The 16,603-nt window shown below is 55.8% G+C and overlaps 2 protein-coding genes across 2 annotated transcripts; both read left to right on the top strand.

Annotated features, from left to right (window-relative positions):
• The first annotated feature begins 6,242 nt into the window (after positions 1–6,242).
• FOXC2 (forkhead box C2) lies at positions 6,243–7,709 on the top strand. The gene has a single exon (XM_075715413.1). The coding sequence runs from the start codon at positions 6,243–6,245 to the stop codon at positions 7,707–7,709; it is 1,467 nt and encodes a 488-aa protein (XP_075571528.1).
• A 7,511-nt stretch (positions 7,710–15,220) lies between these two features.
• On the top strand, positions 15,221–16,141 carry FOXL1 (forkhead box L1). Its single transcript, XM_075715414.1, has one exon. It carries the CDS (start codon positions 15,221–15,223, stop codon positions 16,139–16,141), a length of 921 nt encoding a protein of 306 aa, XP_075571529.1.
• Positions 16,142–16,603: the final 462 nt, after the last annotated feature.

Raw genomic sequence — 16,603 nt, 5'->3', positions numbered from 1 at the left:
ACTGGCCGGTCATGAATAAAGCAATATCCAGCCTTTACGTGGGCTTCCAAGTCTGCCAGCTGTCAGAAAGTACGCTTCTCGCTTGCATTTAATAGGATAGTAAATGGTTTGTTTGCATGATTTATTATTTATAGAATTAATGTATTTGACAATTACCCCAAGAAGAGGAAGGTCGTTGAGAATCCCGACATTCCTGAGTAGAGTGGGATGGAAGGGTCATGGGAACAATGAAACGGAGGTTTATTTTCAAGTGTGCTGGGGAAAGCAGGGGGGAAATGGCTTTTGAATTTGGTTTCTAATCTGCTTGGCTTGGATGCTACCGATACACATCCACCATCGGAGCTGACTGTTGCTCTGCCAACCAAAAAGCGGAACAAATTCGGATGCTCTTCTCTGAATAGTTGCAGATGTAGCTGGGCAGATGCAAACGCATTTTCTCTCTGTGGCCGCTGTTGATCGCTGAATGGGTTTTTTTCACAATGCGAATCAAAGGCCAGGACTCTGCTGGGTTCAGGAGTCTTTCCTGCCCACCCCCCACCCCCCCCCAACTATGTGTGTTTTTTTCGAACTCAGATTAATATCAATACTAGGCTAAACGCTGCGGAGCAGCTGTGGTGAGCCCGAGGCTTCACCTTTCCACCCAAGTCCCTCGTAAGCATTCAAAGAAAGTACTTAGAGCCCTGGTTCTGCAACGGGGTGCATTTAGGAAGAGCCTTTTCACTACCTCAGAGTGCTGCTGGAGCCAGTGGGAATCCATCCAGGCATAATAGACCACCCATGTGGAGCTGGGCCGAAATGTTTGAAGCTCATTCCTCCACTTCCTACTCACGGAAAACTCCCAGCGACTTTGATATCTCTGCGGGGAGTTCAGGATTGGGCCTTTGGTGAGCAATTTACAACCTCGGTGTAATTCAGCATTGCGATTTGCGCTCCCGGGCTGCGAGCGCCAGCGCCGTCCGTCTGTCCGCTGTCACCCCAAATCGCCACGCTGCAGCTCGTGGGACTTGCTTCCGCTCCAACACGCTCTCTTCCTCCTCTCCTTTGAGGAAGGGAAAGCGAGGGAGGTAGCAACGGTGCTGTTAATTAATACATTAATAATCAAGAGGGGGCTGAGATCCTACCAGACCACCTACGTCTCCCTCCAGCCTCCGTGCAAGGCGCTCAGTAAAGCTGTTCCCTATGTGGATTTGGCTTACGAAAAACAGGGCCTGAGCTGGCTTTACAGAAATCAGGGTACTTTGCCTTAAGCAAGTGAGGCGTTTGCTAATAGGTGACGTCTCTTCTGCTGCTTCGATTCGCTGCTTTGATTCTACAGGCCTGAAATTTGCCCCGAATTACTTTGCCAGGGTCTCTTCTATTCACGCGTACTGCAGCCTTTACATTAGCTCTAGCAGCCTGATGTGGCTCGTACGGATGCCACTGGAAAGCCTCTTTTCCAGAGGGAAGCAGACAGGGCCACCAACATCCTTCTAAATGGAATTAGTCTGTCGGAGGTGCCTGAATCACTTCTAACACCCATTTTAACCAAACTGAATAAAATACTCTGGTGAAAGAGGTTAAAAAAGGATCCCGGTGTTTCATACAGAAGGTGAAATGCAGCTCTTTCTTGAAACACCCACAATTTGTGAAAACACCTAGAAAAAGGGAGTGCCAGATTAACGCAGCCCGGGATTGCAAACCCTGTGAACAATGCAGAAAGAAACTCCTTGTGCTGCGGGAATCATGCCTGTGAAGCGCAGGCTGAACACGCAAGGGCAGCCACGGAAAACAGACGCAACGCACCCAGCAAGGAGCGCTGAACTAGCGATACTGCTCTGCTTGGTTTTCGATATTGAAAAATAAAAAAGGCTGTGAATTTTAAAGGCAACAGGTTTTTAATGAGGTTTTCAGTCATACAGTGTATTAGCTGAGTACTAGAAACTAGTCTTTCAGACCACTGTGAGGTGGATTTCCATGTGTGAATAAACAGTGTACCACCGAATTCTTGGGCTTACGAAATAACCCGTCGAAGGAGGCACCTCAGGGCGGGTGGGGGTGGCCCGGGCGAACCTGTTTGAGCCCAGCAACATCGCCCGCTGCTGGAAAATAGGTGTGGGGTTTGTGTCAGCCCCCGCAGGCAGCGGTGGGTGCCCGCTCCTGGGTCGGTCCCCGGTCCAGGTGCGAGGCTGGCGGGTGAGCAGCCGGCCGAGAGCATCCGTGGGTCTTCGCTGGCCTGATGCCACTGTTTGCATCGCCAAGACATAGCTTTTCCTTTCCTTTCTTTCCTTCTTCCCTTCTTTCTTTCTTTCCTTCCTTCCTTCTTTCTTCCCTCCTTTCTCTCTCTCTTTCTTTCCTTCTTTTTCTTTTTTTCCTTCTTTTTCTTTCTTTCCTTCTTTCTCTTTCTTTCCTTCTTTCCTTCTTTCCTTTTTCCTCTCTTTCTTCCTCTTTCCTGTTTTCCTTCTTTCTCTCTCTTTCCTTCTTTCTGTCTTTCCTTCCTTATCTCTCTTGCTCTCCTTCCTTCTTATCTTTCTTTCTTTCTCTTTCCTTGCTTCCTTCCTTCCTTCTTTCTTCCTCTCTCTCTTTCCTGCTCTCCCTCTCTCCTCTCTTTCTCTCTTTCATTCTTTCCTTCTTTTTTCCTCTCTCTCTTCCTCTCTCTTTCTGTCCTTCCTCATTGCTCCTTCTTTCCTTCTTTCCTTCTTTCCTTCTTTCCTTCTTTTCTTTCTTTCTCTTTCCCTCCTTCCTTCTGTCTTCTTTCCTCTCTTTCCTCTTCTCTCTCTTTCCTTCTTTCCTTCCTTCCTTGCTTCCCTCTCTCTCTTTTCCTTCTTTCTCTCTCTCTGTGCCACTCTCAGGCTTTCTTTCTTGTTCCCGTTCTCCATTCTCTTTCTCTCTCACACGCTTCTTGCTCTTTCTTTTTTGCCTGCTTACTCACTTGCCCTCTTTTCCTTTGATCCTCCGTCTCGTTTCCCCCCACTCTCGTTCCCTCCCCTCGCCTCCTTCCTCCCCATCTCTCCTTCTCTGTCTCCCTGTCCCCTCTCCGCCTCCCCCGCCCCATCCTCCCGCACAACCGGGGTCCCGGGGCGGGCAGCCGCTGCCGGTGCGGTGCCGGTGCGGTGCCAGTGCGGGGGTGCAAGCCCCCCGCTCTCCCCTGGAGGGCAGCACACGCCGCGCAGAGCCCCCGGGGCGGGCAGGTGAGCGCTGCGCCCGCCGCCGGCCAGCGGGGAGCGGGGAGCGGCCGCGGGCACCGGCAGCGCCGAGCACCGGGGCCCGGGCAGCTGGCGCGGGGAGAGCCCCGGCGGAGGGGAAGGGTCCAGGTTGTTGCTCTCGGGTGCTCGCCAAAGGCAAATAAAAGCTGCGGAGGGAAACCCGCCGCCTCCCCGCCCCGGGCTGCCCGGGCAATTCGGGCAAACGCCGCCGGCGGAGCCCCGGGGGGGACGGGCGAGAGGAACCCGGCGAGCCCGGGGCGAGAGCGCCTGTCCCCGGTGCCTCTTCCCTCGGGCTCGAAAGGGCTCCTCTCTTTGCGCTCCCCCGTTTGGAAGCTGGTTATTTTTCATAATGATGACTTTTGGGGTTTTTTTTCCCTTCCTGCAATGCGAAGTTTGGGCTTTCCCGAGCCCGTTCATTTAGTCTCTGTTAAGTTCCCAGCTGCAGCAAGCAAAGACCTGTTGCTGCTTCTCGGTTTTCTGTAGAAACTCATCTCGGTAAAGTTTTCAGCCGAGGAGAGGTAAGATTCAAAAGGTTATTTCTCGAGAGCGTCCCAGGCTTCTAGGAAGGGACAGCTCTAGGACGCCGCAGGGGTGGCTTTGGTCAAGCTTTTGCATTTAAAAATTCCTTCCTTTGAAAAAGTTGTATTGTTTAAGAAATCCCGTGTGCTTATGGACGCTAAGAAAACGCCCCAGTTTTTATGAGAGATATGATTTTTTTTTGAAAATCGAAGAGAAAAACGTGAAGTCGTTCTCAAATTATTCCAGAAAAAAAAAAAAAGTTTTCTCGGTAGTTGTACATTTACATGAAAAGTATCGCAGAATTTACTGTTGCTTTTCGTAAAAAATCCACGTTTCCTCGGTCGATGAAACCCTCCCAAAACATTTACATTTATTTTCATCAAAATTAAATAACAATTTCGAAGCATCCGGCGAAACTTTCCAAACAATTTTTCCATCGCAGATCATTTTTAAACCCTACCTCCTTGTAGAGGAGCTGGGTTTTTTTTTCTTTTGGGTGGGTTTTTTTTTTTTTTCGCCAGCTATCGCATAAAATCGTTTCCTTTCTTATTAAGAAAATCTCCGGTAATTAACAGCATCGCCGAGTTCCCACGGCCGGCTGGGAGCGGGGAAGGGACCCTTCGTACCGGCAGCCAGCAAAAAAAAAAAAAAAAATCACGATCTGACTTTGGGGGGGGGGGGGGAAGAATAATCTTTGTTTAAAGCCTCACGAAGCCACACAAATTGCAAGGAGGGAAAGGCAGAATTACAGTGTAAGAAACCAAAAGATCACCGCTTAGAAATCAGAGCAGGAGCAGCCGGGCTCGGGGGAGGCAGCGGGAAGGAGCCCTGCCGAAGTGACAGCTAATTAATTTCCACCTTATCTTGGTCTCTTCGGGCTCGAATCGATTTTGCAGTGACTAATTTTTTTTTTTTCCTTTTTTTTTTTTTTTTTTTTTTTTTTTTTGCCGAGTGGGGAGAGGGGGGGAAATCGCTGTTTCCCACCTTCATTTCCTCGCTGGGCAGATCCACGCTTCTCCCGAGTGGGACAGGGCAGCTCGCAGGAATTTTCCCGATACCTGAGTTTACACTTGGTCACCATGCGTCCCTAATTGTCCCGCTCTGATTGCCTCTAATGATATCATTAGAAAAAAAAGGCAGAGGGGCGGATTTCACAGGCACCAGAAAATCCGCCTGAATGGCCGGAACGAAAAAAAAAATAAAAATAGCAACTTAAGTGCGCTCACTGTTTTCTTGTTTTCTTTTTTTTTTTTTTTCTTTTAAATAATAATAGTAACAAAATACCCTCAAACGGCCCCAAAGCTGCAGAGGAACCTCTCAGCCCCCGGGTGCGAGGGGCGAAGCGGGGCGAGACGCAACGCGGGGAGGGAGCCGCTGGCCTTTCCCGGCGGCAGGCGAGGAACCGCGGGGCTATTTCCCTTAAAATGCATATATTTAGGGGGAAAAAAGGAAAAAAAAAAGGGGGGAAGAAGGACCTGCCCGGCACAGGGGCACCGTTGCGTCGGCATCGCGGGGCGGTGCGGGGATGGGAGCGGTGTCGCGACACCCGCCGTCCTTGAGAGATCAACCTGGCTCCATAATAATAATAATAATAATTAAAAAAAAAAATAAAAAGCGCTTAAAAACTTCGGGTTTCGGTGCAGCGCGAGGGAAGGTGCGGCGGCGAGCGGCGCCCCCGCCCAGAGCCGCGCGGCGCTGGCTCCTTTTGGGGCCAAAACGTTAAAATTATAGCGGTGGCGGGGGGACACACACACGTATATAATGTTTAATGTGTGTATATGTAATTGCAGAGCCAGGCAAGGCGCGCGTGTGCGTGTGTGTGTGTGTGGCGCGCCGCCTGCGTGCGACGCTGGCGGCCGCCGCGGCACCCCGCCGCCTGCTTCCTATTGGCTGGGGCGGCGGGGCCGCGCTCGGCCATTGGCGGGCGGCGGCGGCGGTGGGCGGGGCCGGCGGGCAGTAAAAGCGCGGCGGCGGCGCGGGGCGGTTTTGAAGCTCCGCGGCTCGGCGGCTCCGCGCACCCCGGCGGCTCCGCGCACCCCGGCGGCTCCGCGCACCCCGGCCCCCGCCCCTCGCCAGCAGCCGGCGGGGCCCCGCGGGCTCCGGAAGATTTCGGGCGCTTGTTGTGACAAGAACTGGGTTTCCGCAAAGGCTGCTTTTTCTTCTTCTTTTTTTTTTTTAATTATTATTACCATTTTTTTTTTAAATTCCCTTTCCCTACGACACCCCCCCCCCCCTCTCCCGCCCCCTCCCCCCCCGCCCCGCTCCGCTCCGCAGCAGCGCCGCGGGCCGTAGGTGTGCATACAAGAATCACAGTAATAAAAGGGGAGGGAGAGGCCGCCAGAGACCACCCCGCCCCGGCGAGCCGAAGGATGCTGCTGCGGTGCCGCTGCTAGAGGACACGCTGGGATTTAGCTCGCCTCTGAGACTCACTCTCTCTCCCGCTCTTCCTCCTCCGCAGAGGGGTCCCGGACGGGGGTGAGGCCCTTCCACCCTCCTCCTCCTCCTCCTCCTCTCCTCCCCGGCCGCGGGAAGCCCCTCTCCATGATGCAGGCTCGCTACTCCGTCTCGGACCCCAACGCCTTGGGAGTGGTGCCGTATTTAAGCGAGCAGAACTACTACCGGACGGCGGGGACGTACGGCGGCATGGGCAACCCCATGAGCGTCTACTCGGGCCACGCCGAGCAGTACGCGGCGGGCATGGGGCGCTCCTACGGACCCTACCACCCCCACCAGCCCGCCGCCCCCAAGGACCTGGTGAAGCCGCCCTACAGCTACATCGCCCTCATCACCATGGCCATCCAGAACGCCCCCGACAAGAAGATCACGCTCAATGGGATTTACCAGTTCATCATGGACCGCTTCCCTTTCTACCGCGAGAACAAGCAGGGCTGGCAGAACAGCATCCGCCACAACCTCTCCCTCAACGAGTGCTTCGTCAAGGTGCCCCGCGACGACAAGAAGCCGGGCAAGGGCAGCTACTGGACCCTGGACCCCGACTCCTACAACATGTTCGAGAACGGCAGCTTCCTGCGCCGCCGGAGACGCTTCAAGAAGAAGGACGTCTCCAAGGAGAAGGAGGAGGCCCGGGAGCGGCTGCTGAAGGAGCAGCCCAAGCCCCCCGGGCTGCCCGGCGCCGACCTCCCCAAGGAAGCCTCCTCCTCCTCCTCCTCCTCCTCCGCCTCGGCGCCGGCCTCCGAGAAGAAGGTGGTGATCAAGAGCGAGACGGCGTCCCCCGAGCTGCCGGTCATCACCAAGGTGGAGACGCTGAGCCCGGCCAGCGGCGGGGCTTTGCGGGACAGCCCCCGCAGCGCCGCCTCGCCGCCCGCCGCCGCCTCCCCCGAGGGCTCGCTGCCCGAGCAGCACCCCGCCGGTAACGGGCTGCCGGGCTTCAGCGTGGAGAGCATCATGACCCTGCGGACGTCCCCCGCGGGGGATCTCAGCCCGGTGAGTGCCGCCTCGGGCAGGACGGGCGCCGGCATGCCGCTGGGCTACCCGGCGGGGCAACCGTCGGGCTACAGCGCGGCGTGCAGCCAGGCCCTGGACACTAGTGGGAGCTACCACTGCAGCATGCGGGCCATGAGCCTCTACAGCGGCGAGAGGCCGGGCCACATGTGCGTGCCCCCCGCGCCGCTGGAGGAGGGGCTGGCCGAGCACCCCACGGGCGCCCCGTCGCCCCTCGGCACCCTGAGCTTGCCCTCGGGGCAGGAGGGTGCGCTGGGGGCCGGCCATCCCCACGGCGGGGCGGCGGGGGGGCAGCAGCCCGGCACCTCCTGGTACCTCAACCACGGGGCTGAGCTGAGCCACCTGCCCGCGCACGCTTTCGGCTCCCAGCAGCAGACTTTTCCCAACGTCCGGGAAATGTTCACCTCGCACCGGCTGGGGATGGAGAGCGCCTCGCTCAGCGACCACCAGGTGAGCAGCAACTCCGCCTGTCAGCTCCCCTACAGATCCGCGCCCTCCCTATACCGCCACGCCGCCCCTTACTCCTACGACTGCACTAAGTACTGAGTAGCCGCGACCCCCCGCCTAGGGCCATCCGCCAAAAAAAAAAAAAAAATAAAATTTAAAAAAAAAAATTAATCCTAATTTTTATTAAAAAAAAAAAATCGGGAGAAATAAAACCGCACCGAACGGTTCAGACGGAGGAGGGGGAAAAAAAAAAATTAAAAAAAAAAAAAAAAATCTGACAGCTTCCCCGTGGACCTGTGGGGGCCACAAAGCTTTGTAGATCCCAAGACCCGTTTCGGGCCGCCTTAAATTCCAGGCAAGTAAATTCTACTTGAAAAGGGGGATCTCTCCTAAAAAAAAAAAAAAAAAAAAAAAAAAACCAAAAAAAAAGGAAAAAACAATTAAAAAAAAGGAATAATTATATATATATGTTTATCTAAAAGTGGCAAATTTTATATGCTAAAATATAGGGGGTCTCAGAAAAATAAGTTATGGACCAATATCACAACGACCATTTATACGTTTTAAAAGGAAAAAAAAAAGTATATAAATATATATATAAAAATATATGTCCTGGGTATTTTTTAAGTTCTCTGTTGTGCTGTAAAAAATGTGTGGATTTCTAATCAGGCTGATTTTCAGAGCCATTAATATAATATTTAAAGTTGAGTTCACTGGATTATTTTTGTCTCGCCCAACGATTCCTAACTTCCAAATTAATGACAAGTGATTTCTCCTTCTTCTTCTTCTTTTTCTGTGTACAATTATGCAATAGAGTTTCTTTCGTTTTAGAGCTGTTCTTTTCGCAAGATGAGGAAATAATTTATTTTTTGCTGGTGGATTTTTTTTTTTTGAAAGAAAAAAAAAGACAAAGTATCTGATACTTTTTTATTATTATTTACGATGTGTGATGTTTTGTATAATAGATTTCACCTTGACCATTCCTAAGGACTATTTGCTTTAACCTGCTTCAAAGTTCGTTTGTCTTATGTGGTCCTAATTGTTGTACTTACCTTAAAATAAATCCATGCTGTTTTTTTCTGCTCCAAGTCTGGCGCTTGTCTGTGTATATACGTGTTTTTGGCAGGTTCTTTTGCTCCCTTCACCTTTCCTTCACGCGGAAAACCGGTTGTTTTTTTCAAACAAAGTCGTTTTCCTGGAGCCTAAAGGTTTATTATAGTGATTTGAGGGAAGGTTTAGTTCACGTGGAGAGCTGGGAATTAGACAACTGCGGGGGGAAACGAATAAGGCACCGCGGGGGCGGCCGGGTCTGAGCACCCTCGATCCCAAATCCTTGGCCAGCTTGAAACTTGGGGGAAATTTCCCAGGCCTCCGATGGGAAGAACAGGGAAAAAAAAAATAAAAAAGGAGCCGCAGGGAGGAGGATTTCTGCTTCTCTTGCCCCGTCCCTGCGAGCGCAGGCCTTGCGCGCTGCTTTGCCTGTCTCAGCGCCCGAGACCGGCTCTTTCCACGATTCCACGACAGAAAACAAACAAAAATCCCCCTCCCTATTTTTTTTCTTTCTTTCTTTTTTTTTTTTTTTTTTTTTTAGCCCGAAAGGCTATGAGTGGGTGCGGGTGCTAAGAGCGATCTTTTAAACCCGAGCTCGCTGCGGAGCCTAAAAACAAGGCGGAAAGTTCACTTCGGAGTCATTGTTGCCATTGTAAAAATCCTCTCCCATATGAAGATTTGGCTGATTTTTAACCTTCTCTTTATCTATTTAAGCTCCTCTTCGCAAGGCCGGGCACTGACAGATGCCGTGCCTTTTCCCCAAATCAACCTTAACCCCTTAAAGCAGCTTTAACCTAGCGCAGAAGGGCAGGGGAACAGCGATGCTGAAGGCATGGGAACGCCGGTAAAGCCTGACGCAGATTTTAGGAGCGCTTTTTAGGATTTTTCGAGCCCAGCTCGCTGGAACCCAGCTCCTTTTCCAGCTGCCCAGACGCTGCAGAGGCTCAGCTGTCCAATATTTCCCGGAGAAAATTCCCAGCCATGTTCCCCCTTCCACCTCCCGCAGCCTCCCAGTACTCCCTGGCCGGGTTAGGGAGCGGTTCTACCCGTGGTAGGCTGTTAAAATTGATGATAGAAATTGGTTTTGATCGGGTAAATTTTGCATGTGCTAGAAAGCTGGCAAAAAGCACTGAAACTCTCTGTTTTAAACGAGAAAAAATGTCTGAGCCTCACTTGATCTGTATTTTAAGGAACATTCTTGTAAAACTCTTGCCTTTTTTTCCTGGCGCTCAGAGGGTGTTTTTTATATTTTTTTTATTTTTTTTTTAACGCAACAAAATCCAAAGTGCTATTTTAAAGAGAGAAAATAAATAGGGTAAAGGGTAAAACAAAACCAAAAAAAAAATAGGTTAAAAGGGTAAAAAGAAAATAAATAGGGTAAAAGGGTAAAAAGAAAGGTGGAGGGTGAAAGGGTAAAAAGAAAGGTGAAGGGTGAAAGGGTAAAAAAAAAAAAAGTAGAGGGTAAAAGGGTAAAAAAAAAAAAAACGTAGAGGGTAAAAGGGTAAAAAAAAATAAAGCAGGGAAGAAATCTTCCCCTGGCCCAGCCCAATTCCCCGCATGTTTTCTCCCTGCGTGGAGCCCGAGGGCAGGTGGGCGGGTGGGTGCCTGCCCCCCCGGAGGTGGCCGGAGTCAGGTGGCTGCTGTGGGTTTTCCCACACGCGTAGAGAAATCCCCGGGCGGCCGATGGTCCCACACCTCCCCACGCCGGCGGAAGGCGCTGGGCACACGGGGACCCTCCCCTCGACCGTGGGCGGGGGTGCTGAGGGGTGCGGTGCTGGGGGTCCGGGTGTCCCCCCGGGGCTCTGCATCTTCACCCCCCCGCCCTTCCCGCTGCTGCTGGACAGTTCCTGGGGGGGCCGCAGCTTGAGCTGGGCTTGGGGGGCCCCTCTCCCCCCACAACCCCTTGTTGGGGGGGGTTTTCCCCACGCTGTCCCTCTGGGATGCTCCCCCATGGGGTCTGCGCTGCTCCCGGATCCTTCTCCCCCTCCCCGCTTTGCTGCGCTCCGGCTTCGGAGGTGGCAGGATTGCAGGATCTCAGGATTGCAGGATCTCAGGATTGCAGGATCTCAGGATTGCAGGATTTCAGAAGTGCAGGATTTTAGGATCGCAGGATTGCAGGATCTCAGGATTGCAGGATCTCAGGATCGCAGGATCTCAGGATCGCAGGATCTCAGGATCTCAGGATCGCAGGATTTTAGGATTGCAGGATCTCAGGATGTAAGGATTGCAGGATTGCAGGATTATAGGATTATAGGATTGCAGGATTGCAGGAGTTTGGGAGAAAAAAAAAACCCCTCTCTTGGGTGCTGTGAGCAGAGCGGGCCAGGAGCTGGCAGGACCAGGCCCACCCGCACTGGGAACCGCGTCTGGGGCAGGGTGGGCACCCAGCACCCCCCTCCCGGGGACAGGGGCCGGGGGCTGAGAGCGTCACCCCTTTGCTGTCCCCCGGCCCGGGACGGGGGGCTCAGTCCCTGCCTGCCCCTCTCCGTCCAGCCCCAGTCCCCTTTCCGCAGGGAGCCTTTTTGCGTGGGCTGATTTCACAGGCGAGGTGAGAGCAAAGTGGGGGTGCGAGGACCTTTTCGGGGCTGCATTTAAAAGCTGAGATACGGAGGTCAGTAATGCGATAGGCGTCTGTCGCGACAGGTGACTTCAGCCCGGCAGGGGCAGAGGAGGAGGAAGGAAGGAAGGAGGAAGGCCCAGGGTAGTTGCCGCAGAGAGCCGCGGCCGGATTGGGCACCGCAGGCCCTCGCAGCCGAAGGACCAGCAAAAAGCCCCCCGTAGCAGATCAGGAGGGCCAAGTTTGGCGCCGGGGGGGCCTGGTTGAAGCTGCTGCATGGCCAGTTGCACCGGGTCGGAGCCCACCACGACTCCGGGCAGTGGATGAGGATGGTGGATTTTTTTTTTTTCCTCCTTGCTGCGCTGCCATTAAACTAAGGGTTTGCAAACCTGTTTGAGAGCCCAGACAGCTCCAGGTTTCAGGAGAGGAAGGGAAGGGGGTTTTTCCAGCTTGTCCCCACCAGGAAGATCCCTGTGCAGGGGGTCCCCGCAGCCTGGCCAAGGGAACATTTCCTCTGGTGCTGCAGGACATGGGTAAAACAGAATCCCTTTAGGAAGCCCTGCCAGGCTTCTGCACAACCCACGCACGGAGCTGTCTCGTCCCCCTGCAAGCCATCCCACCTGCCCTAGAGCTCGGCAACGTGCCGTGGGAAGGCGCTGGATGGGAGGTTTTTGGGGAAGGCCGCTGGCTCTTCTGTCACTTTGGAGGGGACTTTGCAGAGAGTCCATACCGGGTACTGAGAGGCCGGGAGAGAAAGAAATGCACCCCGGACGCTGTGGCAATATCGAGGGACCTCACAACTGTACAGCGCCGTGCACGGCGGGGGGGCGAGGGGTGGGCAGCTCCCGCCGGGCCCCTCTGGGAGCTCGTGTCCCAGGGAGCCCGGGCCAGGATGCGGCGCGAGTGGGGAGCACTGATTTATGGCCCCTCTCTCCGCCCAGGCCTGGGATGCGGAGGGAGTGGGGAGCACTGATTTAAGTCCTTTCCCCCCCGGGTCCGGGATGCGGCGGGAGTGGGGAGCACTGATTTACGGCCCCTCTCCCCCAGGATGTGGCTGGAGTGGGGAGCACTGATTTACGTCCCCTCTCTCCCCACCGGGTCCGGGATACGGCGGGAGTGGGGAGCATTGATTTACGGCCCCTCACCCCCCTCGGGCCGGGGATGTGGCTGGAGTGGGGAGCACTGATTTAAGCCCTTCTCCCTCCGGGCCCGGGATGCGGCAGGAGTGGGGAGCACTGATTTATGGCCCCTCTCTCACCCCCAGGCCCAGGAAGCGGCGGGAGTGGGGATCACTGATTTAAGCCCTTCTCCCCCCCAGGTCCGGGATGCGGCTGGAGTGGGGAGCTCTGATTTACGACCCTCTCCCCCCGGGGGCCCCGGCGGGGAGCGCTCCTCGCTGCTGCTTTAAAAGGGGCTTGTCAGCTGGAGAGGAGGGAAACGCGTCCAGGAGCGCCTCCATCGTCGGCTCCACGTTTTTTTGGGTCTTTTTTTTTTTTTTTTTTCCTCCGTTCAGGGAAAGAGCGATGATGATAACAACAACAACAACAACCCCCTCTCCGCCGCGCCGCCCGCTTCCCCGGCCCCCCCGCAGCCGGCGGAGCCGCTCCGAGGGCTGCTCCCGGGCGGATAAGGCAGCGAGCTCCGGCGATGCCACCGGCAGGAGAGGGACAGCAGAAGCACATGAGCTGGGAAGAAGGAGCGGAGAGAAAAGCCGCATCCCCGCCTCCAAGGATTTACTACCGCCAGGAGGGGAAAACAAGGAGGAAGCAAGGATTTTACTGGGGGAGGGAGCTCAGGGAGCGAGCGGGAGCCCGTGTGCCTGTCTCCTGCCGTACACGCGAGTATTTATTGTTTTAATAAGCCGTGCTTGGAGTGCCCCAAGGAGCGGGGGACTCCCCGAGGTGGGAGGTGGGGAGAGGAGAGGGTTGTTTGGGGGGGGGGGGGCGGCGGCAACCCTCGGCCTCGCCCAGGGCTCTGCCTCATCCCTCCCCGGCGAGGATGCTGCAGGGGGGCTGCCCGGGGGTCCTGGTCCTCAGCGTCGAGACGAGGGGAGCCCCCGCCCTGCCCAAACCCTTCTTCTGCCTCCCCTTTTTTATTTATTTGGGGGGTTTATGGCATTTATCGCACGCATCACGGATGGGTCCTGCAGCTCCCGGGGCCCGGCGGGTGCTTGCACCGCGGGGGAGGGACGCGGCGTTACCGGCGAGGGCGGTGTTGGAGGGGTGGGTTCCCCTCCCACGCGTGGGGCCAGCCAGTGAGCGGGCAGACCCCCTCCACCCCCGCCCGAAAAGCCACCTCCCTCCCGCACCCCGGCTGCATTTCCCCGGCTCTCATGGTGGTTTGTCGCCTTTGGGACTCATCCGCGGCTCCACAGCCACCGCGCTGGTTTTTACCCCGGGGGTGAAACCCCTTCGCCCCACGGTTTGCTGGGGGAACGGCAGGACGGGAGCAGAAGTGGGCGAGAAACCCCACGGGTGAAGTGGGAGACCCCCCCGGGGCCCGGTTTTTACCTCTTTCCCTGCCAGGTAAAAGTCCCACCCCGGTGGTGGGAGCTGCACTGATGGGATATTTCCCTCAGAAGGAGGAAGGGATCCCCCTCAGGTCTCCTCTTCCCCCCCACCCCCGGAGAAATGAGGCTTCACGGAACCGGGGCTCCCCGGGGGCTAACGCAGGTCTGAGCCGCGGGGGGCTGGGGAAACAGCCGACACCTCCACCCGCACCGGAATCCTTCGGGGCCTCGGATTAAAGCTGTTACATCAGTAAATTAAAAAAAAAAAAAAAAAATTAAAAAAAATTAAAAAAAAAATCCAACAACAGAAAACACAGCCCCAAACCTGGAGGTTTATACAGAAAAAGAGCATCACAAATTCCTAATGTAAGCACCGGCCAGCTGTGTGCACTTGTAAAGTTGTTATAATCCCCCTCCTTGTTATAAACAGGAAAGTACATAATATAAAGCAACAGGCCCGCACTCACAAATACTGACCCTCCTCCCCGCGCCTGCCAAATTCCCCTTTTACGAAGCTCGCAGCAGCCCCCGGGCGTCTCCCCCGGCTCAGCCCTGCCTGCCCGGGGCTGGGCCCGGGGCTGGGCCCGGCGCTCGCCCTCCGCCCGCTCCCGGGTGGCCGGCGGGGCGGCGGGGGGGGCACGGGGACGGGCCCGGACCCGGCCGCCGCTCCGAGATCCCCGCAGCGGGAGTTGCGGGCTCCGGCCGGGGACCCCCGCCACACCTGGGCCCCCCCTTCCCGGGGGCTCCAGCCAGTCCCTTTTCCTTCCTCCCCATCGTAGCGCTGCCTTCTCCTCTCATCCATCCCTTTTCCTTCCTTCCCCCCTCCCCCCCCCCCCCCCAATTTTCATAATTTTTTTGCTGTTTAATGCCCCAATTTTCCTGCGGGGATCCTTGCCGGCTCCTCCCCGAGCTCCAGCAGTGTACATCCTGCTCTGCTGTGTGTGCTTACAGCGTCAAAGGGTGGACGTGATATTTCAAACATCAGATCAGTGCGTTTATATATTGGGTGCCCGGAAATTTTTCCAAATAAACACAGCTTGATTCGACTTGGGTGGGCAGACTTATCAACAGACTAATTCTATAAACAAATGAAGGAATAACCCGGAGACCATTGGCTGGTACCAGCAAGACACGTGGAGAGAGCTTGGAGTTTTGTAGCAATGAAATTTTAATTAATGTGGGTGGGCTGAGAACACAAACGACTGTTTATCAGAGACAATTTATTTTCCAGTGCTAAGTCAACATATAATAGCAAACTTACAACAATTATTTAACTTTTTTTTCTCCCCCCTTCTCCTTTTTTTTTTTTTTTTTTTTTTTTTTTTTTTTAAGAGCTATGAAGCAGGGACAGAGGCAGAGCGAGCTCCTTCAGGCAGGGCTGGGATCTGAGCTCGCACAAATCGCTCCCCGGTGGACTCGTCCCAGGTTTCTGCCCTTCCCCGTCCCTGCGCTCGGCTCCGAGGGGGAAGAGCCGGAGCTAAGAGCCCGCCGGCCATGAGCCACATCTACGGCAGCCACCTCTCCCCCATGGGCAGCCCCTCCATGCTTTACCTCCCGGCCGCCCTGAGCTTCGCCCCCAGCGGTGCCATCTCCCGGCAGGACCCCCCGCAGAAACCCCCTTACAGCTACATCGCCCTCATCGCCATGGCCATCAAAGAAGCTCCGGAGCAGAAGGTGACCCTCAGCGGCATCTACCAGTTCATCATGGACCGCTTCCCCTTCTATCACGACAACAAGCAGGGCTGGCAGAACAGCATCCGCCACAACCTCTCCCTCAACGACTGCTTCGTCAAGGTGCCGCGGGAGAAGGGGCGGCCCGGCAAGGGCAGCTACTGGACCCTGGACCCCCGCTGCCTGGACATGTTCGAGAACGGCAACTACCGCCGGAGGAAGAGGAAGCCCAAAGCCCCGGGGCCACCGGAGGCGAAGGGCGGCGCGACCCCCGCGGACGCCGGGCAGCCGGGGCCGGCCGCTGGCCCCGACGAGCCCAAAAGGGCCAAGGGGAGCGCGGCGGCGGACCCGGGCGACGAGGGGGTCCCGGGGCCGGGCGGGGGGGAAGCGGCTCCCCCCGGGGGGCCGCCCTGCTGCGTCCCCGCCGCCGCCGCCCCCCGGCCGCCCGCCGCCGCCGCCGCCCCGCCGCACAAGAGCGGCCCGAGGGGCCGCAGCTTCAGCATCGAGAGCATCCTCGCCCAGGGGCTGCGGCAGCCGCCCCCCGGGGCAGCCCCCAAGGCGGCCCGGGAGAGCCCGGTGGGCTGCCTCGGCGGCTCCCTGGTCGCCAGCGGCGGCTTCGGCCCGGCCCTCAACGCCTCCCTCATGCTCGACTCCCAGGTGCACGGGAGGCTTTACCACATCGGCATCCCCTTCCTCTCCTGCTTCCCTCTCCACTTCTCCGAGGCGGTATTTAATTTCCAGTAGTTGCCCCAAAATTATACACCCCCGGTCGCTGCTCCGGGGGTGCGATGGGAGGGAGAGACCGGACTCAGACCTCATCAAGCGGGTAAAGACCCCCCCCCCAAAAAAAAAAAAAAAAGAAAAGCAAAAAAAAGCGATGTTAAAGGTTACTCAGGATTTCAGGGCATTTTCAAGGCACGTCTGGCTGCGGAGCTCTTTAGCGATTGCCTCCCACCCCTACCAGATCGACTTTCCAAGGTAAACCGGTTTGCTTTCCCCGTGGGTGGTGGAGGTACAGAGCCGGGCAGCGGGGCGGGGGGGTCCCCACGCTGGCCTCCAAGCCCGGTGGGGTTTGCTCTGCACCTTTCATCTTTGCATCCCTCAGGTTTCTCCGACCTGGTTTCTGACGAGCCCTTCGGGTCTCCGGTTTTCTTCTTTTTTTTTTTTTTAATTTTGAAACCAAAACCGTCCCTTCCATCCCTGGGG

Source organism: Pelecanus crispus, chromosome 8 (genome assembly GCF_030463565.1).
Source record: "Pelecanus crispus isolate bPelCri1 chromosome 8, bPelCri1.pri, whole genome shotgun sequence".
NCBI classification, from domain to species: domain Eukaryota; kingdom Metazoa; phylum Chordata; class Aves; order Pelecaniformes; family Pelecanidae; genus Pelecanus; species Pelecanus crispus.
This window is presented reverse-complemented; position numbering and strand designations above follow the sequence as displayed.